The 24,057-nt window shown below is 52.7% G+C and overlaps 1 protein-coding gene across 1 annotated transcript in view; it reads left to right on the top strand.

Moving 5' to 3' along the window:
• The window catches only part of WSCD2 (WSC domain containing 2), a 52,028-nt gene that overhangs the window by 10,410 nt on the left and 17,561 nt on the right, over positions 1 to 24,057 (top strand). Inside the window, exons 2-5 of the mRNA XM_080821574.1 lie at positions 1,082 to 1,196; positions 5,005 to 5,189; positions 17,551 to 17,672; positions 20,160 to 20,334. Coding sequence (XP_080677700.1) covers positions 1,082 to 1,196; positions 5,005 to 5,189; positions 17,551 to 17,672; positions 20,160 to 20,334 — 597 coding nt within the window. The remainder of the gene's footprint in view (positions 1 to 1,081; positions 1,197 to 5,004; positions 5,190 to 17,550; positions 17,673 to 20,159; positions 20,335 to 24,057) is intronic.

Genomic DNA, 24,057 nt, shown 5'->3' with positions numbered 1-24,057 from the left:
GAACCTGCCAGCGCTTCCCACTTCACCTGGGTCCTTGCAAGGTTCTCTGGATTCTAGAAATAAGCAGGGGTTCAGGACATGTACCCGGGCCCACCTTGGCTCCACAAGTACCAGCTGTGCTTCCTTGGGCAAGTGACTTCACCCCTCTGGGCCCCCGTTTCCTCTTCTATATAGCGTGGGAATATTAGCACGTGGAAGATCATCGTAAGGTTTCAGCGAGACAGTCTGTGTAAACCACTTAGCAAAGCACGCGTCCCAGTCCTAAGAACATACAGGGAAAGACCGTTTTATAAACTGTGAAGTGTGGTCTTGATGTGCAAGAATGACTATTTACCGTGAAATACAAGAGCACGTTGGCTTTCATACATCATTTGAAATTTTTCTTTGGATGAGAGCACCGACCCTGGCCCGCGTGTGGGCACACTGTGAGGTACCTGCATGGCGCTGCGAATGGCAGATCGTGTTCCACTCATTTTACCTTCGCGCCTGTTACACTCAAGACACTATGGTGGAAACATTTATGCAGATCATTCCGTTTTGACCTCACTGGTAGTGTTTTCATCCCCACAGTGAAGAACGTTAGATCTTAGAGAGGGACCCTGGCCCAGACTCACTAGGCCAGTGCCCGGAAGTAACCAAACTGGGAAGCCTTTGAGGCTACCCTTTGAGCTTTCCCAGCCCACGTGTGCAAGGAAAAGTAAGTGTCTTGAGGCAGAGAAATGAGAACACGCTCTCAGCTGTGCCAGACTCTTCCGAGCTGTCTCCATATGGGTGTCGTCTGCTTGGTCACTGGAGAGTGACCCTGGCTTGGCTCTCCGGGCGTCTACTGGTTGTCACCAGTGGAGTCCAGGGGCTTGGTCATTATCCTGGCCACAGAAGAGTCCCTTCCTCCTCTTTTGGCCTCCGCTGCCCTTCAGGGTCACGGTCTGCCAGCCCATATGACTTTCAGTCTCTTGTTTCTGCTTTTCTGATGCGAGGGAGGAACCAACCATGTACCCAGAGGGACCCTGGTTGCCACTCGTTTGCAAACCGTTTTCTGCTTTGTCCCCAGCCAGATCTGACTTTTCTCTTCTCCCCAAAGCCAAGTACATCGGCTGCTACCTGGATGACACCCAGAGCCGGGCCCTGCGAGGCGTGTCCTTTTTCGACTACAAGAAGATGACCATCTTCCGTTGCCAGGACAACTGCGCAGAACGGTAGGACCCTGATGTCCCGCGCTCCATGCATTCCAGACTCCTTCCTTTGGCGGTGTTCTTTCCTCTTCCACGGAAGGGCACGGTGGAGGATGAGCATGTGGTCACGAGGAACGTATGATGCTGGGGGGTGGGGGTGTGTGCCTGCTGTGCGCCTGTGTGTATGCAAATGAGCTGGACCGTTGGTTTGTGGGAGTTTCTGGTCGGGTAGTTTGACCTTGTGCCTCGGTGTGAGTTTGTACGTACAGTGTGCGGGTTCAGCGGCCTAGGTTCGGAAGCCTCACGCGCATGCACCATGATCTTTAAGTAATGGTGGTGTGTGCGCAGGAGACTTTGTGAATCTGTGTACCAGGCTCCAAACCTGTGCCCGTGTGCGGAAAAAGCCCACGGGTGTGACTCGGTGAGCAGGAGGCATGTAGGACACCCATGGGACATCTCACACGTAGAAACATGCACCTGTACCCACAGTGATTTCCAGTTGCAGCAAGTGATGTTCTTGATGGGGACATATACTGGGGGAGGCAGTGGACTTCCAAAAGGTGGAGGAGGTCCCACAGGACTGGCAAGTAGGGATAGGATCCTCAGCTTGTGCCTGGGCCCTGGCATTGCCACCTTAGCCTGGGGGGTGGCTTGTGAAGGGGCTGCTAGCTTGCCTACCTTCAGACTCTCTCTGGCTAGCTCTGAGATCACAAATTCTGATGGACCCCAGCTGCATGGCTGTCCTGGAAATGAGCACGGGGGTGGCCAAGGGGCTCCTCCCTTTGTTCTTGATGAGGATGTCCCATTATAGTCAGCTCCCTGAGCACAGGGCCCTTTCCATCTTGGGAAAGACGCAGAGACCTTAAGGATGTACCAAACTGTGGGGAGACAGAGGTGACTTCTGCAGAGTTCATGGCCCCCATGGAGTCACAGCCTTGATGGAGAGATAGGCAGGTTCACCGAAAAGGGCCTTGTAGCGAGATGAGGGTTCAGATGGCATGAACTACAGACCGTGGAAATGCAGAAGAGCCCCCAGCCTGCTTCAGCTGTCAGGAAAGACTCAGAGGAGGTGACCGCCAAGGTGAGCTTCAGAGAGTGAGTCAGATGAACTCACGAAATCCGTTTGAGTTCAGCAAATATTTATTGCTGCCTGTGTGTGCATCCGGGTGCTGGAGACGCAGCAATGAGTCAGCCGCAGCCCTGCCCTCTGGGGGCTCCCCAGCCGGTTGGGAAGACAGAGGCAGGCACAGGCTTGGGGAATAGAGGAGCAGCAGCTCATCTGTGCTGGGCATTTGCTCCGTGCCAGACACGGTTCTCAGCACTTTGCAAATATTAACTCTTAAACTCCTTCCCCTCCCACAAAATCCCTAAGAGGCTGATGAGGAAACCAGACTGTGGGGACATCAAGCATGAGGGGTGCTGGGCGGTGTGTGCTAGCCAGACGACAGCAGGCTTGCAAAGGCTGAGGGAATGGGGAGCTCAGGAAGAGTTACAAAGGTGAGATCTTGAACCAGGTTTTGAAGGATGAATAGGAGTTTTCTAGGGAGTTCCTGTAGGATAGAAAGAGCAGCATACTCAAAGACCAGAACTCCTGAAACATCCTCAACACCGACCCTCCTCGGGCAGGCAGGGTGGGGATGCACAGGGAGTCCCACTGGGGAGCTGTCAGGAGGGAGGGGAAGCTGCAGGGCTGGCTGACGCCTGCTGACGTGCGGCCTTGAATGCCTTCTGAAGCATCTGGATTGGCCACGGGCAAGGGGGAGCTGCTAGAGGCTGTTTATCGGGGGATTGATGTACATTCATTCCACAAATATTTGTGAAACACTTAGCATACACCAGGTGTTGAGAATGAAGGGGTAGTTTGCGGGGGAGACAGGGTGGGGGGGAGCAGATCATCTAGGACAGGGGTCCTCAGCCTGGAGTGAGTATCTCCATCACCTGGGCTCTTGTAAAATAGACGGCTGGGCTCCATTCCCACTTTCTGGTTCGGTAGGTTTGGGCCGGGGTGGGGGAGAGGAGGCGGAAGGCGACCAGAATTTGCATTTTTCCTGAGTTCCGAGACAGAGACCATATGGATTCTGTGGGTCCCGGGCCCACGGCTGGAGCACCACTCCTCTGAATTTCACACAAAGCGGCATGTTAGAATCACAGGGCCAGTTAAATTAGACTCTCTGGAAGTGGGAGCCAGGTGTGGCGTTTAAAAAATGTTCCCCAGGTGATCCTAATGGCTGTCCATGTTAACCACTGATAGGAGGGTTTGTAGGCTGAGCCAAGCCATCTGGAAGCTTATCTGCCGGCAGTGGAAGCCTGGGGGTGGGTTGGGGGAGGGGGCGGTGGGGTAGTAGAGAGGTGTGATCTGTTTGAATTCTGGAAAGATCTTTCTGTCGAAGGCCGCAGCGGGCACATCAAGATTAACTGTCTGAGGTCCTCCCAGGGACCACCAGTGACCCTAAGGATAGCAAGGCCGACTCCATTTCCCTTCCTGTATTAGTTATCCATCACTGGGCCACAAATTATCCCCAAATTTAGTGTCTTAAACCAACAAACATTATCAACTCCCAGAGTTTCTGGGTGCCAGAAACTACGATCTGGGAGTGGGGTTAGCCAGGTGCTTCTGCCTCAGTGTCTCTATGACCTTGTGGTCAAGAGGGGCAGCGACTGCAGCCGTCTGAGGGCACGGACGGGACTTGAGAATCCCCGTCTGAGACAGGCGCTCCCAGGTGGTGGCTGTGTCCTCCCAGGGCAGCTGACCCTCCCTACTGTGAGCCATCCCAGGGAGAGGGCTAGGAGGAAGCTACTGCTTGTTCTAGAATTGTGACACCCCCTGGAAGTGGTTCTCCCCCGCCTTGGGTTCCTTCCATCAGTGGATTTAGTTATACGAGAGGGGTTCAAGGCACCCCAGAACCAGGGCTTCAGAGAGACGGCAGTTCTGAGAAAGACAGGCGCAAGGCAGGCTGGCCCAGCCCCAGGATGCTGGGGGTAGGCACCAAGGTGCCCATTGGCTGCACCTGTCCAGGTGAGCGTGTGGAGCAGAGGCTAGCACATGCCACACGGTTAGCAGGGGTGTTTGGAGGCTTGAGTCTGCGTGGATCCGTCTGTCCGGCTGCCCACAGACGTGAGCTGACTGCTCCCCTCGGGGCCGCCACACATGGTCAGGGGCCCTGCAGGCTGAGCCTTCCTGGTTCTGGAGAACACCTCACTGGCAAGGAGGCTGAGCAACTCTCTCCCTCCGTCCCCACCCCTGCAGCCAGAGCAGGCCATGCCTTTCCGTCTGTTTACAGAATGGGTGTCCACTGAGAGTCCTTTTTAGGAAACAATCTGATGGCTACAGGAAAAAAAAAAGTTGAAAACCTTGCAGTGCCTGGATTTTTTGTGGTTTTTTTAGGGGAAGGAATTTTTCCTTGGCTGGCTATGTGACCTTGGCTTTGCCGTCTTCCAAGGGGATACAAGAGTCCCTGCCTCCTCCTTTCATTCCAACTCTTCTCAAGGGACCTGGAGGCATCATTCCTGGGGGACATTTCCTGGAATAAAGGGGCTGGACTCTGGAGATAGAATTAGCTCCTGGCACTAGACGGGAGGAGCAAGAGGGTAGGTTGGGATGGAGGGACCCCAGGCTCGGGGGCGTGTGTGTGTGTGTGTGTGTGTGTGTGTGTGTGTGTGTGTGAGACGTGTATAAAGCAGGTGTCAGGAGAACACTTGTGGCCACGTGGGTAGGTGTATGGGGATGAAGGCAGGGGGGTGGTCCTGGGGGTCCTGGGCCCCAAGACCTCCCATCCCCCCAAGTCTCCTGGCCCCTGGGTCCACACGGTAGCCTGACTGCAGCCTTCCCCAGGGGTTACCTGTATGCCGGGCTGGAGTTCGGAGCCGAGTGCTACTGCGGCCACAAGATCCAGGCAACAAACGTGAGCGAGGCCGAGTGTGACATGGGATGTAAGGGCGAGCGTGGCAGCGTGTGCGGTGGCGCCAACCGCCTCTCCGTCTACCGGCTGCAGCTGGCCCAGGAGTCTGCACGCAGGTGTACGTGAGTCGGCCCTGCCCCTCTCCGTGGCTGTGCTGCTCCCTGCCCTGCACCTTCCGTGGCTCCCCAGCACCCCCACGGTCCTGCCTCGCCCCAGCTTCCACCACAGTCCTTGCAGAGTCCTCTGCTCCAGCTTCTCCAAACATATCCCCCCTGTCCTTGTCCTCTCCCTCCCACACCAAGCTGTCCCCTGTGCCAACTGCGTCCCCCTTTCTCCCCTGTCTCCCTCCTTGACAAAGTAAGCCTTCCTCATTTCCTGAGAACCTCATTTCCTGAGAGCCTATTGTCCGTATCGATGATGCGGGCGAGGGGGATGACTATGATGGTGGCAAGAGTGGACATTTGGTCCTTTTTAAGTGCTTTATGCGGAGTAGCCTATCCTCACAGTGACCCTGCAAGTAGGCCCTGTTCTCCTCTGATTCCCGTCTGACAGACCAGGAAACCGAGGGTCGTGTCACCTAAGCCGCAGAGGATTTAAACCAACTCCGCAGCCTGTGTCTTTAATGTTCCCATTGAGAGAATTTCTTGCATGTTGATGCTTCAGGCTTTTGGAAAAACCCTCCCTTTCCCCATGGAGGGAGGGAGACGAGCAGGAGAGCATAGGTGCTGGCCCGTCTTCTGCAGACATGGTCGCATTGTCCCCTGCTCTGGGTACTTCCTAACAGTTAATGTCTGTTTAGCAAGAATCTGCCGTGTGCCAGGCGCTATGCCAAGCCTGCTGCAAGGCCCGATTTTGTATCCCTTCCCTATAGCTTCTCCAGGTCATTACCAATGTTAATTCCCATTTTACAGTGGGGAAACTGAGGCTTGCCGAGTTTAAGTAAACCTGCCAAGGTCACCCAGGCTATTTAAAGGTGACCCACAAACTTGTGAAAATGGCTAAGGGCCTGTACAAAAGACGGAGGGCTGCGTTTCTCCCTGCTACCCTTCTGATGTGGTCCCAAGGAACAGGAACCTACAACCACACCTCTGACCCTTGGGCCAGCGCTTCCCAGATCTGAATGCGCTTGTGAACACTATGGAGATGTTGTTACCATGCAGATTCTGTTTCAGCAGGTCAGGGTGAGATTTTGCATTTCTGAGGAGCTCCCAGCTGATGCTAGGCTGCTGGGCCAGGGACCACACTTGGAATAATAAGGCCTCAGACCTCAGCGGACTCGCCCTGCCCAGAACGGGTGCCTGCCCACGTGGGCAGGTTTGCCTGTCTGCAATGGGGCCAGTGCCATTGTTTATAAAAACTCATTGTTGGTTTGCCTGATAATACGTTCTGTCTCCCAAATCCTGTGCTTTTGAAGTCCTCCCTCCTCGAGCTTTGCTCTACAGGACGGTTGAGGGTGCTGCCAGTTTCCAAGGGTGCTGAATGCTGCAAACAGAGGCACCGTCGACCACCCCAGAGTCACCCCAGGTCACCCGGGGCTGAACTCCTGGCTGGCAGCGGGCACAGGTGGTGTGTGACATCCAGGCTGGAGAATGTCCACACGGCAAGACTCTGGTTTGGCCGTTAGCGTAATGAGGTTTTAATTTGATGGCAGATTTACCGTCCTCAAGCAGATCCCTTTATGCCAATATTTATGTTATTTTGATGGCGACTTTGACTATCTGGCGAGGTGGCATTAGAGTCGTGGGTATTTGGCAAGAAAGCTGTTGCCATTATAGCATCCTAGTACATGGGAAGAGCCGGGTCACAGAATTAGGCCATGTCAGTCATTAGCTAGACAGCAGCCAGACCTCCTTTTGGTTAATGTTCAGATTGGCTGGATAATCTGGACATATTCTGCCCCTCCCCCCCAACCCCTGACACACTCTCTCCCTCTCTTACACACACACAACTACTGTGACCACCTGATAGGAAGAAGAGTATCACAGGCCATCAAAGATTTTTCAGTCAGCTGAAATACACAAGCCGCAGCATGCAAAGGCACTCGGTTCTGTATGACAGGGTGTGTCCTGCCCTTGTAGCAGCGGGAGGGCTGGGTGGTTGCTGGAGTCAGCCCCCAGGGGCTGGCAGGGATGCCGCTGCCTCCCCTCAGCTTACCCGCCTCCTGCAGCAGCAAAATTACCTGGGATGGCGTTTTATTCCATCTGAGAAAGGAGTCTTTGGGGTTGATGTCCAAGAAGGGAACATAAGTCGTGTCTACAGAGGGTGGCGTCCTGGAGTCTCTCAGTCCAACACATTGTTCCGAAACACCACTCTACAAGGTCTGCAGCTTGGGTACCTTCAGCAGGAGCCTCCAGAAGAAAACCGAAGCCTTATTAACCTCAAGATTGACACAAGAATGGAAGTGGGTTGGATAAGGGGATGGAAGGTTGATGATATGTCAGACTGAGATTCCTGGTGGGCTCCTAGTTGGCAACAGGGTGTCTGGAGAGAGCATGGGGACCATTCATTGAGGCAAAATGCTTGAAGGGCATGCACGTGGATTAGGCATGGGGAAGATGAGTGGAGAATGAAGCATGGTCCCTGTCCTCGGGGAGCTCACCATCCAGTGGAGAAACAGACCCAGCCCCAGGGGTGGTATGTGTTGGGGGATCGCAGGGGCTCTGTCTGTGGGAACCAAGGGAGCAACATTTGAGCTGAATCTCATTCCAAGGAGATTTCTGGATGAAAGGGAGAGCCCTATATTCCAACCATGAGCAAAAGGTACAGGATCAGCAAAGGTCCTATGTTGAGTACCCTGTTGGAAGCACCTTCCTTGCTTATGTCCCCTTTTATAGCTTTAGAGACTGAAGCCTGGAGAGCATAAGTGGCTGAGTTGAATGGCCATAGAGGAAGGCTTCACAGAAGGGAGCTATTTGATTAGGGCCTTAAAAGATGCATAGGATTTTGCATGGTGTAGGAGAGGGGGATATCCAGACTCAAGTTGCAAAGGGGTGGGAGAGAAATGTAGGCAGGAGAAATTAGTGTGCAAATGTTGGAAGGTGGCTTCAGGAAATGGTGAGCAAGTATGATTTACCCAAGGCCACGGTGCTTCCTAGGTACTGCACATGGGCGGGAACCCACCCCTCTGACTCCTAGTTTGGGTGCTATGGGTCCCTTGACCTCTTGTATTGGATTCTGGACCTCAGCTTCTCTCTTTTGGGAGAATTCCTTGGATTTACAACCCTTGGTAAAGCAGATTACCTCCACTTTTCCTGACTTCTGATCTGTCTTTCTGTCCCCTTTGCTGACTCCAAGCAAAACAGAATTGCCAGTGTCTTTGCTCTAACCCAGTGTACCTTTGGCTTCCCATTTCTGGTTCTGATTTATACATTTGTGTACAAATGAATCAGAATGGGAGGCCTTCCAAGTTACTGGCACACAACACGAGGCAGGGAGATAAGAAAATGCACCAGGAAACAGGTATGGTAGAAACCAGACTCCATTTGTATAGTCATTAGTTGATATTAACACTATATCCTAATTGTGTTTCCCTAAGCAGTGGCACAGAATTCTTAATGATTGGAAAGATCTAAAGGAGGCTTGTTATCTCCAAGCTCCACTCTGGTGGGGCATACACCTTGCGTAGGGAGGCAGCCTATGTGTTCCTGGGTGATGGAATTCTCCTTTAGTAGCGAGAGCATTAAGAGGATGGCAGAGCAAATGTCTGCAGGCATTCTTCCTTAGCACAGACTCTCAGGCACATGGGCTCTTTGCTCTTGTTATAAAAGAAGCGAGAAATGGACCTCCTTCTTGGTTGGATTACATTTTTTCACAGAAGTTCACTAAATGTGTCGGCAAGCATAGCTCTCTTCCCAGGGGCAGACCTGTCGGTGATTTGACAGCATTAAGGCTTTATGGGATGTTGCAAGAAATTCCATTTGCCTGGAAGATTCTTGCCAAGATACGTGTTACGTGGATTCTTAGAACTATCCTGGACCTGTTCTGTACATACAGGACCCATTGGGTGGCTGTCCGTGGTGCTGACTGCCCATTAGTTCTACCTGAAACCCCCAGGACTGCCGACAGACTAGCTTCTCCCAGGACTCAGCACATCTTCCTCTTGTTTTTTGTTTGTTTGTTTGTTTGTTTTCTGTCTTGGTGGAAGTATTATGAAGTTATTACTATAGTGAAAGTATTACATGATCGTGGAAAAAAAATAGATCCTTGACTTAGGGTTCACAATTTACATAGTGTATTTTGTGTACTGTGAGTTTTGGCAATTTGTTGTCTTTGAAAGTTAGAAGGAGAGTTTTGTGTCTGTGCTTGTGTTATGCTCATTGATAACTCCATTCCAGTCAGTTCTGCCAAGGAGAGCCACAGATGATTGTGGAAAGTCCCAGTGGCTGGAGGGACCACCCCTAGCTCCTCCTTTGCCAGTTCTGGAGATCTCTCCCCTTTGATATGTTCCCAGGACCCCTGAATTTTATAATTTATATGGGTCTTCAGAAGTTCTGTGTAGGGTCAAGGAGATGATAGCTAGGGATGCCTGGGTGGCTCAGTCGGTTCAGCGTCTGCCTTCGGCTCAGGTCATGATCCCAGGGTCCTGGGATCGAGTCCCACGTTGGACTCCTTGCTCGGCGGGGAGCCTGTTTCCTTCTCTGCTTGCCTTTCCCTGTGTTTGTGTTCTCTCTCTGACAAATAAATAAATAAACATCTTTAAAAAAAAAAGATGATAGCTAGAAAAATTTTCTTCTGTATCATGATGGGGGAATACTTGGTTTGTTCTTATCCCCTCAGAAAGTCCACAAAGACTATGATAGAGACATTGTAGGTTTTGAACTCAGGCGGACATGGTTTCTTTTCCAGGTCTTTCACTTACCTGGCGTGTTGCCTTTGACTGGGCTGCTGACCCTCTGAGCCTCGAGTGCCCCATCGTTAAAATGGGGACAATTCCAGCCTTTAAAGATGGCTGTGACCACCAGGGACATAAAGTCAAGCAAGCACCTAGCTGAGTGTTCTTGAGCAGTTGTGATGCCCCTTTCTTCCTGAAATGAAAACTTCTCAATGCACTCTAAGAAGCACCCAATTCATGCTCTCTGAATTTGCAACAGCCCGCGGGAGCCTTTGGTGATGGCTAAAAATAGCTGGCTTGAATTCTCGGACAGTTAGGCTCTTTGTGTAATTCAATCTCTCTCTGATTGTAGGTAGCTGTTAACAGCTCCCAGCTCACTGCCTTCCCTCCTCGCTGGCATCTTTAATGCAGTAGAGCCTGGCCTAATTACCCAGGGGGTGGTGGCCTCTTTCAAACCGAGGGGAACTCTTCCACACCTGCCTTTAAGCTGATGCCTGGTGACATTTACCTCATTTTTGTGAAGCCCCAGAACAAAGAGATGATAGGACTTCAGAGACACTTGCAGCTGGTTCCGGGCTGTTCTTCATCTGCCCCCAGCAAAGGGAGTTGCCAAACAGTTGCTCTGCTCACCTCTTGCTAGTAAAAGCCTCAAGCTGCCGAGGTCAGGCACCATCCCAGCTGGCCCGGCAATGAAGAGCTGACATTATCAGAATGTGGGCCATGGGCTTTTGTGATGCCTGGACCCCTGCTGTGGGGCCTGAGAGGGTTTCTGGGAAATTCGGGGGGCTGGTATGGGGTCTCTGGAGCCCCCAGGCATGTGCGAACAGGGCAGGCCTCCCGTGGAACGGCAGAGGGGTGGAAAACCAAGAGGAGATGTCAAGCAGGATGGGGGTCACATCCTAGCTCTGTTCCCCGCTAGCTGTGTGACCTGGAAAAGCAACTGAATTCTCATTACGTCTCGGGGTCCCCACCTGTGAAACAGGATAACAGTTTGGCCAACATCATAGGTATGGTACGTGTAACACGCAGCACTGGTGACGTAGAGCCAGCAGCTGATGTTCTGTTGACTTTAGTGTCAGTCAGGAGGAAGACCCTACTCAGGGTCACTGCCATTGTTCAGAGGCTGGGTATGGCTCAACTCCCCGAGCACCATTCCCACACACTGTGGCCTGGGAAGAGCAATGGCCCTGAACGCCATGTGGGATTTCCCCTGTGGATTAAAAATGCTCCAAGATCCAAAGCCATTTCAAGTTGGGTTCCCCCAGAGGCCAGGATGTGACCCTTGGTTTGTTGGGGAAGCCAGCTGAAAGTGCACCTGTAGAGGAACGAACAGGTGGGACAAGGAAGGGAGGGAGCCCTTACAAGGTCTTTTACAAAGCAGGTCTCACCACTGAGGACAGCCGACACTTAATCCTACCGGGGAGCTTTGGGAGATGGGGGTGAACATGCTTCAGAGGTGTCCCACCAGAGGGAGAGGCAGCTGCGGTGTTTACCCTCCCACACTCCCCCATCATGGGCTGAGGGGGGCTCCTAGGGAGAGGAACTCCCTGGTAGGTCCAGCCCATTCCTCACTGGTTCAAAGACCCAGTCCTGGGTGTTTGTTGCCAGTCATTGTCCATCTGTCTCAGGGTAGGGAGTGCCAGGGGCTCGCTAATGGGGCACAGACAGTGGCTCGTTTGTAGGATCTGGACACCTTTCCCATATCACAGATGAATGAAGGAGAAAGGAGCAGGGAGTCCTGGTTAGGTCTCAGTTACTATAAATACAATCACATCGACTTCCACCTTCACTATGCGGCACTGATAGGATCCCCGTTTATTTCCTCGGAAAACCAAGGCTCAGGAGGGGAAGACCCCTGCCCGAGGACACACAGCTTAGTCAATATCTGGCCCAGGTCTGCCTGAACTGTAAATCAGTTCTCTTTCTGCGGGCACCAGGGATTTTTGCAAACAGGAAGGCCTCTCCCGACTGCCGTGGAAATGCAAAATTCTTTCTATCGAAGAAGAGGGTCAGGAAGGTCAAGGGACCCGGGTTTGGCCACTTCTTCATTTGCAGACGTAAGTAGTGAGAGGGCCACTCACCACTGATGGGGAGAACCAGGCGGTCCATTTTATAGACGGAGAAGATGAGAGTAGCGGGAGAGTTAAAGGTCTTGGCCACCCTGGATATTCACATTCCCATCACCAAACCATGAAGGCAAGCAAGCTGCCGAGAGAAGTGGCCTCCAAGGCATGCTTCCCAGATCCCCGGGAGCCCCGCCTTTCTGCAGGACATCAGGAAGCCCCCAGTGACCAGGCAGGACTGGAGGAAGACCCCCACATCCCACAGGTCAGCTGTGCCTGGACCCGCCTTCCCACCCTTGGTCCCCTCCTTCCCCAACCCTAGCGCACACCTTGTCCAAAGAGAGACTCAGAGCAGTGCCCTCCTGATTCCATCCTGGCTCGTCCCTCCTTGGAAAACCTCGCCACATTTGCCATTCAGGGAATTCAGCTCAGCCGTCCTCTGAAGCCGGGAGGGTCAGGGACTCATTAGCAGATGCTTAAATGTCAAAGGGAGACAACCTGCGTGGAGGTGAGCTGACAGAGTCTTCCCACCCCTTCCCGCCCTCGGAGTCTGGCTGCCTGAAGACGGTGTCCAGGCCAGCGGGAGGACGTCACACGGAGAGATGGCGGGGAAGAGATTCAACTACTTCTCCGCCTGCTTTTGCATTTAAGCCTAAGGCCGGGCGACAAGGAGACGGGTCCCCAGACCTTTCCCTGCCCCTTCCACTCTACTTCCCGCTCACCAGGCTTCCGCAGTGCTGTCTCTGTGTCTTCCGCCCAGCGTCCGTGCCTCCATTTTAGAGATGAGATTGTAAAGGCTCCAAAACTGCCCAGGGGCAAACATCGCAGAAGGGTGGAGCTGCCTGTGTGGCAGGTGGAGACTCCAAGGTCAAGGTCCAGGGGAGAGAAGCAAAGTGAGCACGAGAGCTCGTGTGTGTGAACACGAGACCTCCCAGGCCAGGCAGCTCATCCCCAGCCTGTCGGTTCCAGGGAGGAACTGCAGTTTCCGGGGGTGGGCCCAGACTGGACAGACCCTGGGTCAGGGCCGAGCACCTCGAGGTCGCTGCAGATACATACTGGTGTGGGCCTGTCAGCAGTTGGACCCCCAGATGTAGGTATCGGGCTTGGGGTGATGGAGGGCCGAGCGTTCAGCCCTGGGGGGGTCCTGATGTGTGTGTGGGCTCATGGCCCCATGACCTCAGTTACTCCAAGTTACGTCTGCAAGAGGATGCAGGGGTGACTCCTAGCAGGGGCGACCCCAGAGACCGCTGTGGGTAGATGCCAGCACACACATGCTCACGGGCAGACCCACGCTGCTGTCCAGAGATCTATATATCAGGTCCCGTGATACACAGAACCCAGACAGATACCAGTAGTGCCCGGATGTGAGCTCCAGCAGGAGCAGTCCCCATACTCTCAGCATCCTGGGGAGAGACACCACTCAGGCTGGGCTCAGTAGAGGGACCCACCCCCTCCTGATCTCTCTCTTGCATGGTGCACTACGGAAACCCATATCTGCCGGAACCTAGGTGCTGACTCTTCGGGGATCTTTGAGAAAAGCACAACCCCTGGTAGCATTGAGCCTGTCTGGTGGAAGGCTGGCTGAGGCTCCGCCTGGCCCTCCGCTAGGAGACAGGGAGCCCTCTTCTTGGGTACATGGTTGCCAGGCAGCCCAGAGAGATCACCTGGGGTTATGTCTCCACCGCATGGTGGGGGTCCCACGCCCAGCCGCAGCCACGTACAGATGCCCACATAGACAGACCCTCATGGCCAGGTTCGAAGTCTCAGTGCTTAGCGTCCACACGCCTGAACAGGTCAATCTGTACTCACTTTGCCACAATCAGGTGCACACACATTTCCTCCTTGTCACACACAGTATGCGCACCTGTCCCACCTCCCACACACTTCACTACAACCAGGCCACAGCTAATTCATGGCTGTCCCCTGTTGCTCCACTGATGCAGAGACATGTTCTCACCCCACAGGTGCCCCAACACCCTTGACGCCTTCTAACACACTCTGTCTTCCCCCATACGGTCTCAAGGGAGTGGCAGGGGCACTTAGGAAGGAAGCTCCTAGAGGGGAAGAGGTGGTGGGCTTCAGAACTTTACAGTACACCCTGGCCTGCCCCCATCCCGAAGGGGCCTCCCCGAGCCTCAGCCCCGGAATGATCTCCCAGAGCAACCCTCCCAGCCTCAACCATGACCCAGGCGGCTATAGGATGGTCTCTTGAATAGAATCCCACGGGAAAGAGGAAGGTTAACAATTTGAGGATTTTATTTATTTGACGGACAGAGATCCCAAGTAGGCAGAGAGGCAGGCAGGGGGAGGGGAAGCAGGCTCCCTACTGAGCAGAGAGCCTGATGTGAGGCTCGATCCCAGGACCCTAGGATCATGACCTGAGCCGAAGGCTGAGGCCTTAATCCACTGAGCCACCCAGGCGCCCCAAGGTTAACAATTCGAATATGGTTTTGGAAACTCAGGGTCAAGAGTTTTTCTTGATAGTTAAAGAAAATCTGACTCCAGTGTCAAGATATCTCAGAGCGACGGCCTTGACTTTGTGAAGGATTCATAGTCAAGGTGGAGTGAGTGTGAAGGGCAGGAGAGGCAAAACGAGTGTCACAGTGTTTTGCAAAGGCTAATATGAGGCTCGGGGGTGGCTTCTTAAAGAGGGACAGCCCAGAGTGTGAGGCCTTGGAGCTTAGACATTCCTGGGTTCAGAATCCAGAAGCCACTCCTCGTCAGCTGTGTGACCTTGGGCAAGTCACTCCCCCTCTGAGCCTCCGTTTCCCCTTCTGTATAATGGGGAGAATGAGACCTTTCTTGTAGAGAAGAGGTATTTACCGAGTGGCTGGCACCCAGTGAGGACAAGGTGTCTCACTTCGATTCCAGAATCCGCTCTGCCTCTTCCATGTTGACTGACTTGTGTCAAGTGGTTTCAGCCCTCTGAGCCTTGTTCCTGCCTCCGTACAAGGGGGAAAGCTTACGCCACCAGAGTGTTGTGCGTGTTCACCAAGTCCATGCGTGGGAGCAGCTAAGCCTTGTTCCCCCAGACAGCCATGTGGCCAGTATGCGGGAACCACAGTGATCCCAGCCGTACCCCGATACTCCTCGAAGCCCCCAATCATCATAACTGCATCATTCTTATTGGAAGAAGCTGGGACTTGGAAGACAGAGCAACCTGGCTTCATATCACTCTGTCGTTGGACCACTTGGTGATGCTGGAAGGCAGAGAGTCCTTGAGTTTCCGGCTCCGCATCTATAAGTCGGGGGAGCCCCAGCATCTACCCCAGGGGCTGCCGTGAAGAGAGGCCAGGCACCCAGCATGGGGGGTGGGGGTCAATCAGGAGGAGGGAGAGTTGAAGAGAGAAGGCAAGCTCCCCTCTTTCTGGAAACCAGGCAGTGTCTCTCTAGCCTGGGACCGGAGTGGGCTTCCAGACGGAGTTTTCTGGTTACTGAGGGTCCACACACCTGTGTTGGGTGTCCCACCTTGTAGCCGTGAATCTTTAGCTCCAATGCCTGACTCCTCTCCCAGGCCTCACCTTGGATGGCACATTCTCTGAGCATCGTCAAATCTTCCTCGGGGTGACTGATTTCTGGGGCTCCCCTGTGAGCACCCTGGGCCACGGGATGGACACTAGTGGTATTTGGGGTGTGACAGTGCCTTACTTGAGGCGGGGTGGAGTGCCGCCCTGTATGGAAGAAAATCTGTGTGGTCTGTCCGCCTCCCTGCCATTTGTATGTGGGGAAACTGAGGCCCAGAGGACCTCAGGGTTGGTCCACAGCACGCTGACCACTCCTAGCCACCACAGCCACCGCCGCCTCCTTCACCAGCCTGGAGCAATGACTGAGGACAGTGAGGGGAGACAGGACTGGATGTGCGAGGCTGGAAATTAGCTCTGGAAAGTCACCATTTAGCCAAATTCCAGATGTCTTCTCAGTTTGCTAGATTTGCCTCTGCCAGCAAAGACTTCGTTCGGGCTCCTGGGTGCCAAGTGCTAGAGATAATCCCCAGGATGACAGCTGACATTTAAAACGATCACTCCCCACTTCCCTCCCTCCTGCTCCTCCACCATCCGGCTGCCTGGGGGACAATTCTGTATCCTTTCCCTGCACGCAAACCTAACAGATGCGTGTGCGCCAGCTGGAGGCTTCATGTTCCAGAAGGACCGGGAGACAGACAGGGATGGATGTCCATGGTTTTTGCAGCTTTATTTGGTTGGGGAGATGATCCTCAGGAAGTTTTTGCCAACAGTGGGTCCTTCGGTTTGTCCCGTAACCACGGCTTGAGCCCTGCTGCCCTCAGGGGCACAACGAGAGTTTACTCCAGAACTTGCAGAGTTTTCCAGAAGGGGCAGTGAGAGAATGTCAGTAAAGTTCCCAGCAGAGTAGATCACACGCGGCAGGCGCTCAGTAAACGACATCAGTTTCTGGGCTTCTGGTTTTGGTGCGCTGTCTGGATAGTGTCCTTGGTTTTAACTGACAGCTGTGTTCTGGAAAGGTTCACACAACTCCAATTTGAGAACTGTTGACCTCAATTTTAAATGGGCATCATGAGCTTTTTGATAGATTTGACAGGGGCAGTAAAAAAATTTTAAAATATTTATTTATTTAGAGAGCGAGAGAGAGTGTGAGCATGTTGTGGGGGTTCAGAGGGAGAGAGAGAGAATCTCAAGCAGACTCTGCTGATCGCGGGGCCTGATGCAGGGCTCGATCTCACGACCTTGAGACCACGACCTGAGATGAAATCAAGAGTCTGACACTCAACTGACGGAGCCGCCCAGGTGCCCCTAAACATTTTTAAAATTTGTCTTAATTACTTTAAAAATACGTATTCACTGTACAGAAAGCTAGAAACGGTTTTAAAAAGATCGGAATAAAAATTGCCTAAGATGCTACTCTCTTAGTCAGCGTTCTCCAGAGAAACAGAATTTGTAGGAGTTACACACACACACACACACACACACACACACACACACACGTTAGGAGATTTATTTAAGGAATTGGCTCATGCAGTTGTGGAGGCTGGCAAGCCTGAAATTTGTGGGGCAGACCAGCCGGCTGGGAACTCGGATAGCAGTTAATGCTGCAGCCTGAAGGCAGAATTCCTTCTTCTCTGGGGAACCTCGGGTTTTGCTCTGGAGGCCTTCAACTAATTGGGTGAGGCCCACCCATGTGCTCCAGGGTAATGTCCTGTAAGTCTCCTTGACATCCAGTACGTATAAATGTTAGTTACACCTACAAAATACCTTCATAGCCACACCTAGGTGTATGTTTGATCAAACAACAGGGCGCCATGGCCTAGCCATGTTGACCTAAAACAACCATCATAGGGTTCCTGGGTGGCTCAGTCGGTTAAGCATCTGCCTTCGGCTCAGATCATGATCTCAGGGTCCTGGGATCGAGCCCCACATTGCGGGGCCGGGGGGGGGGTCCCTGCTCAGCAGGGAGTCTGCTTCTCCCTCTCCCTCTACCCCTCCTCCCCGCTGGTGCTCTCTCTCAAATAAATTTTAAAGATCTTAAATAAGTAAATAAAAGCACTTTCTTCGGAAGGTGGTTCTCCAGCCGAAATCTGACTCCTGCCTTCCCCTCCCCCGGTTCTCCAGATGGAAGCGCAGTCTTCCGAGGCTGCTTCCGCAGGCCTGACAACCTCTCCCTGGCCTTGCCTGTGACGGCTGCCATGCCAAACATGTCCGTGGATAAGTGTGTGGACCTCTGCACCGAGAAGGTGAGCCAGGGGTCCTGCTCAGAGAATTATGGGAAGGGGCGGTATGGAACAGCTGCAGGAAGAAGGGGCTTGGCTGGAGAGGCAGCGGCCCAGCCGGGTTGAGGGGGTCATTTCTGTGATCGGTGACACAGGTGAGGGACACAACAGTTTCATGTGAATCTAAGGGGTAGAAGTCACTTGGGGTCCGTCTGTTTCCCACTGAGGAGGTGAGTTTGTTCTAATCTCAGGAATGCTCAGGAATGAGGGTAACATTCTAACTTGGGCCTACAAGCATGAGATTGTCAGGGAAAGGCAAGGGCAGCCCCCCTTTGAGACAGAGTGAGATCCCCGTCACTGGAGGCATGCAAGTAGAGACAGGGCAGGTGTTGTGTCCAGCTGAATCCAATGGCTTCGGGCGTTGGACTGAAGTTGGACTAGATGATCTGTGGGTCCTGTCTTAGCCTGAGATCCCGAGATCCTTCCTCCCTAACTAGATGGTGAACTCCACAAGAGTAGGGGCTGTGCCTTGAACGTTGGTGCCCTCCCAACATCCAGAGCTGGGCCGGGCAGTGATGTCTGAGACGCTCCATCCTTCTTTCAAGATGAGCTCATTCCATGAGAGGCCAAAAACCCACCCCTTCCACACCACAAAAAGTGGTTGCCCATTTCATTCATTTGCTTAGCTGATATCTACGAAGAAACTGCTTTGTGTCAGGCCTCTGTGCTCAGTGCTGGGGATGCGGGGTCAACCAGATGCTGTATCTGTCCTCAGAGATGCTGGCACTTGCTGGGGGCCTGCCTTGTGACTCCTGCCGGGTGCTCAAGCCTGTACCCCAACTCTCCAATGCCCCACCTTCCCTGCTTGTCTCACACCTCATCGAGCCTCCTGATCCACGAAGCCCCTCGTGGGAATGCCAAGAGGCTGTTGCTTCCTGAGTATGCCCACTGTGTAGCCCTGAGACATGGGTCTCAGTTTACCTTTCACACGGAGACTTGGAGTTGAGGATTTTCAAGCCCATTTCACAGATGACAAAGCCAGCGCCCAGACAGGTGAAGTCACTTGCCTGAGCTCATAGCACAAGCAAGTAGGGCTGACACCTGGGCCTGACTCCCCATCTACACTCCAAATTTCTGTGCTACCCTAGAGAGGCTTCCAGAACCATTCGAGGGCAGCCAGGCAAGTTCAAGTCACCGAGCATTTCCTGAGCACTTGTTCTGGATCTAAGAGGCATCCTAGAAGGTCAGGGGAGAAGTTGTTAAGTTGAGGAGGCGGGCCCAGCTTTCTCTCTCAGCGGGAATGCCTCTCCGCTCCCCGTAGCATCCGCTCCGTGGACACGCCCCAGTCCCTGATGACCGTGCAGGTCAGCTGCAGGTGGGACACAGACAGGTGAGACAGTGAGGCCCCAGGTGAAGCAGCGCAACAATGAGTCAGACCGTATGCAGGACTGGAGGGAAGCGAGCGTGTGTGGCTGGACAGGAAGGCCCCCCTGCAAAGCTCCCTCTTCCAGTTTCCTCTGATCTCCTTAGGGGTCACAAGAGAAAAATTGAGGGGATTCCGTGGGCAGGGGTACAGAACTACCTGTGCCGTGGGGTGGAGGGTAGGAGATTTAGGCGATCGGCCGAGGCTCGATGTGTATCACCTGTTAGAAACGCCATCAGTCACGCCCCACGCAGCCCCACCTGCGTACCAGCGTCTCGCTGTCCCTCTCTTTCTGCCTCTGCCCTTCAGCGGAGAGGTAAAGTTCCTATTCGGTATGTGTTAGGAAAAGCCGAACCTATTGTGCAAAGTTTGCAGGACTGGCCACAGAGATGCGACCTTGGTGTATTACTAGGTTATTCCCATCGGGGGGATTCGGGGCTGTGGGTCGGACAAAGGACAGCGAACCTGAGCCCCACCTCGCTCCGGCTCAGCTGTTGCACAGAACAAATTAAGCAGTTAGGAGCAGCTGTCCCCGAGAAGAGCATAGCTGACATGGGGATCCGTATCCTCTTTGGCTTAAAAGAATGGGCTCAGACAGCTTTTCCCAAAGCGTGGGCTTCGGGTCCCTCTGAGAGCCAGGGCTTTCCGGTGGCAAGGCGCAGGACAGTAAGAAAAGCAGTTTCTTTGTAGTTTTCTTTCCAGTCCTCCAGGAGAAAGCTCCGTCTCCATGCTCAGGTGTCTAACGCCTCTCAACCCTCCACTAATCTCCCCTTTGCAGGAAAAGCAGAGCCCATGGGGGCTTAGAGTCTTGGCAGGCAGAGTGCCTCCTTGGAAAGTAATTACATTGTTTCTTTCTATAGTATTTGCAAAATGTACCGGAGTGCCTGGTTTTATTTGTCAATTATACCTTAATTAAGCTGGAAAGAAATGCTAGCATGGGAGGGACGCAAAGGGGGGCAAACTTATCCAAGTGAAGTTTGGGGACCTTTCAGGCTGGGGATGATTGGAATACCAGTCCTGGTCTGCATGGGGAGTCTGGGCCGTCCGGGGATTTAGTGACGCTCTTCCTTCCCGTCTCCCCGGTCCAGGAGTACCCGCTGGCCGCCCTCGCTGGCAATGCCTGCCACTGCGGGTTCCCCACGACGCTATTCCCCCTCCACGAGAGGGAGGACGAGCAGCTCTGTGCCCAGAAGTGTAGTGCAGAAGAGTTTGAGAGCTGCGGGACTCCCCGTTACTTCATCGTGTACCAGACACAAGTCCAAGGTAAGCCGGGGATCCCCCAGCAGAGCCCCCCCCAACCGCGGTTGCTCTCCAGCGTCTTCCCTCCCAGAGGGCTCCCGGCCAGCCCATCCCAGCCTACCCCGCTCCGACTGTGTAGGCCAGAGTGCAGGGGGCAAGGGCAGGGCTGGAGAACTTGGCATGGCTCAGTGATCCCAATGGACAGCAGAGGCAAGGGCCCTAGGCAAGGGGTGTGGAGGTTCCAGAGACCCTCATCTCTGTCCCTCCTACTGAGCCCCCACCTGGGTGGCTCGTCTCCCATGGTAGAGGCTATGAGATTGAGTGTGATGTCATTGGGGCTGGGAGTGGGGGATGCGGGGACCAACCCAGACCTGCAGCAGGATCCTGGGCAAGTCACGTCCCCTTTCCGGGCTTCAGTTTCCCCATCTGCAAAATGCAGCTCTAGATGGTTGATCTCCAAGAGCCCTTTCAATTCCAAGAGTCTGTCCATTTATTTATAAAATCTTCTCTTTCTTCATCTTCTGTCATCCTCTCTTTGCTGGAAGGACCTCGGCTTCTTGCCTGGCTCCCCTCCCGACTCTTGGGGCTGCTGGCCCATAATGGTGGCGGTGCTGAGGGTCTCCTGGTGCCAGAGTCTGTGTTGAGTTCTTAGTTCATGCTTTCTTGCTGAATCCCCTCGGCTCTCCCGGGAGGTGGGAATGGTCAATATGGCTGCTTTAACAGGCAGGGAAACTGACACAGAACCGTTAAGGGCCTTGCCCAAGGTCACACTGCTTATACAATTTCTAGCTGAAAGCCATTTCCCCAGACTGAGGCATCATGAAAGGTGGGTGGCACATAGGGTGCTGGGGCACTCAGGCCAAAGGAAACCCTTGCAGGGTTACCCCAGTATCTGAATATCTGAATATGCTGACCACCTACTAAGCACGGGTCCCTTGCCCCACCTCAGCTCGCTGAATGATGTAAAGCCCATAGTAAGCCTATAATCAGGACGACATCATCACTGTTTTCCAGGTGGGAGAAGCAGGACTCCAGGGTTGGGAACTGGCCACAGTTGCACTCTATGAGAATGCTTTGTTTTCATGTCTCAGACTCCAAAGCCCTTGCTAGAAAACTGCCCACAGAGCAAAGAACACTCCCCATACCCCCTGAAGCCTGGAGATACAATGAAACATGATTGTGCTAGACCTCCTTTTCATCTCCCAGGAACTGGGCTTCCATGTACGGTTGGGCAGGTTGGGCACTGCACAGTCACAACTTGTAAGATAAGTGGTGCCCAAAAGCCAGGCCGTGCTCTGCACTCTGGATAGCAGCGCCTCTACCCAGAGGAAGGGGAGGGTGTCTTTTTCTAATGGGCACAAAGGTGTCTAAAGAGCTAGTGGCAGCTCCAGTAAGAGCTTGTCCCCTATTTGGTCCAATGGGAATACCATTAGTAGCCTCCTGGGGCTCCTTCTGTGGCACTTGAAGTTGTGCTAAGAACCCAGTGAGCAAGAATCTAGTAAGTGCAGCTCTTGGATTTGTTTATAGCACAGCGAAGAGGGATGAACATGTGTTAGCATTTAGGAAGTGTGGGTGACTCTGTGCAGAACCGTGTGGCCCTGGCCTAAGGCAGAGTCACGCACAGATTAATTATTCTGTGACTGTGAATGGCTTTGATGTGGACGGAGCAGACATTGGAGCCTTTTCAATAGCAGATAAAGAGCCCCTGATGGATGGCTTTGCTCATCCCCTGGGCCATGTCCCCAGGCCATTACTGCTCTCCAGTTTTTCCACAACAGGCTTGCAGTCCTTCACACTGGCAAGGTTCGAGAGGCCCGTGGTTTATTAGGTTGCCAAGAGTCTGGTCCATCATGATTGCCATTTATTCTGCATTTGCTGCGTGCTAAACCCTGACGTTCCTGCTGGGAACAGGATTCTCCAACACCTACTGTGTGCCAGGTGCTGTCCAAACCCTTGAGACTGAATTAACTCACTCAGTCCTCGCAAGGACCTAGGTGCCCCTATTATTACTGGTCCACAACTGTTCAAAAATACTAAATACTTAGAAATATTCTGAAATATTTCTATGCCTCTCTGGCGTAGAGAGGTTGGGTAGCTGGGCCTGGGTGGCACAGGTAGGAAGGGGCAGAGCTGGGATGCAGACCCGGGTGGGGTCTGAATCCTGGGCAACTGCAGCTTCTCAGTAGCCATTGAAAATGCTTCCCACGTATTTTCCATTTCGTCCTGTAAGGAGATTAGCCCCACTTTCCAGGAAGAAATGGGCTCTGAGAGGAGAAAAGCCTTCTTCACGCTTGGCCATGACAGCCTGGGCGTAAGTTGAGCTCTGATTCCAAAGCTCCAGCACCTGCTTGGACTTTCGGAACTGTCTTTTTCAGGGCTGAAATAAACAAATAAACCTTATTTTGCGGGCCGAACACAACAGCCTTTACCTCAGAATGGGTCTTGACCTCCCAGACAGCATTTGAATGGAGAATGCCGTTTTCTGGAGAAATTGAGGGGCCAGGGTTTTGTTTTCTGTTTTTGATTTTCCTCCTTCCCAACATTTCACGTTGGAGAAAAAAAAATGTCAAACCTCCAGAAAAAAAACTGGAATCACACCGTGAACACCTACGATGCATCCCATAGACTTTTTATTATACGGACTCGACCTCCCATCTCTCCATTTTGCCATCCTTCGATCCTTCTTATCTTTTTCATGCATTTCAAAACACCCGTGACCCTTGAACAACATGGGGGTTAGGGGTGGTGATGACCTCCCGGTGTGGTTGAAAAATCCACATTTAACTTTTTTTTTTTAAAGATTTTATTTATTTATTTGACAGAGATCCCAAGTAGGCAGAGAGTCAGGCAGAGAGAGAGAGGGAAGCAGGCTCCCCGCTGAGCAGAGAGCCTGATACGGGACTCGATCCCAGGATCCTGAGATCATGACCAGAGCCGAAGGCAGAGGCTTAACCCACTGAGCCACCCAAGTGCCCCACACGTTTAACTTTTTTTTAAAATTTTATTCATTTTTGAGTAATCTCTGTGCTCAGCGTGAAGCTCGAACTCCCGAGCTGGAGATTAAGAGTTGCATTGCTCTTCCGACTGAGCCCACCAGGCGCCCCCACATTTAACTTTGGACTCCCCCAAAACTTAGCTAACAGCCTGCTGTTGGTCAGAAGCCTTACCGGTAACACCAGCATTCAGTTAAACTATATTTTGTATGTTACTTTTGTTATACACCGTATCCAAATAAATAAACTAGAGAAAACAGAATATTTTTAAGAAAATCCTAAGGAAAACATATTTATGGTCGTGTACTGGATTTATTTAAAAAAAAAATTATGTGTGTAGCAGACCTGCACAGTTCAAACCCAGGTCTTTTGAAGGTCAATTCTAAGTTACGTTGTTACATGTCCATGTATGTATCGTTCATTATAATTCAATATTTGCTATTTTTGGCTTTTTAAAAAAATTTTTGAATTTGGCTAATTGATTTTTTTTTTTTTTAAGATTTTATCTGACAGAGAGGGTGCGAGCACGCACACAAGCAGTGGGCAACCAGCAGGCAGAGAGAAAAGCAGGCTCCCTCTGAGCAGGGAGCCCCGATGCAGGGCTCTATCCCAGGAGCCTGGGATCATGACCTGAGCCAAAGGCAGAGGCTTGACTGGCTGAGCCACCCAGGCTTCCCACTATTGATTTTTTGAAGTAACATTTACATAGCATGAAATGCTCAGATTTTAAGGGGACCATTCAAAGTCAACAGGA

The sequence above is a fragment of the Martes martes genome (genome assembly GCF_963455335.1).
Source record: "Martes martes genome assembly, chromosome: 13".
Lineage (NCBI taxonomy): Eukaryota > Metazoa > Chordata > Mammalia > Carnivora > Mustelidae > Martes > Martes martes.
This window is presented reverse-complemented; position numbering and strand designations above follow the sequence as displayed.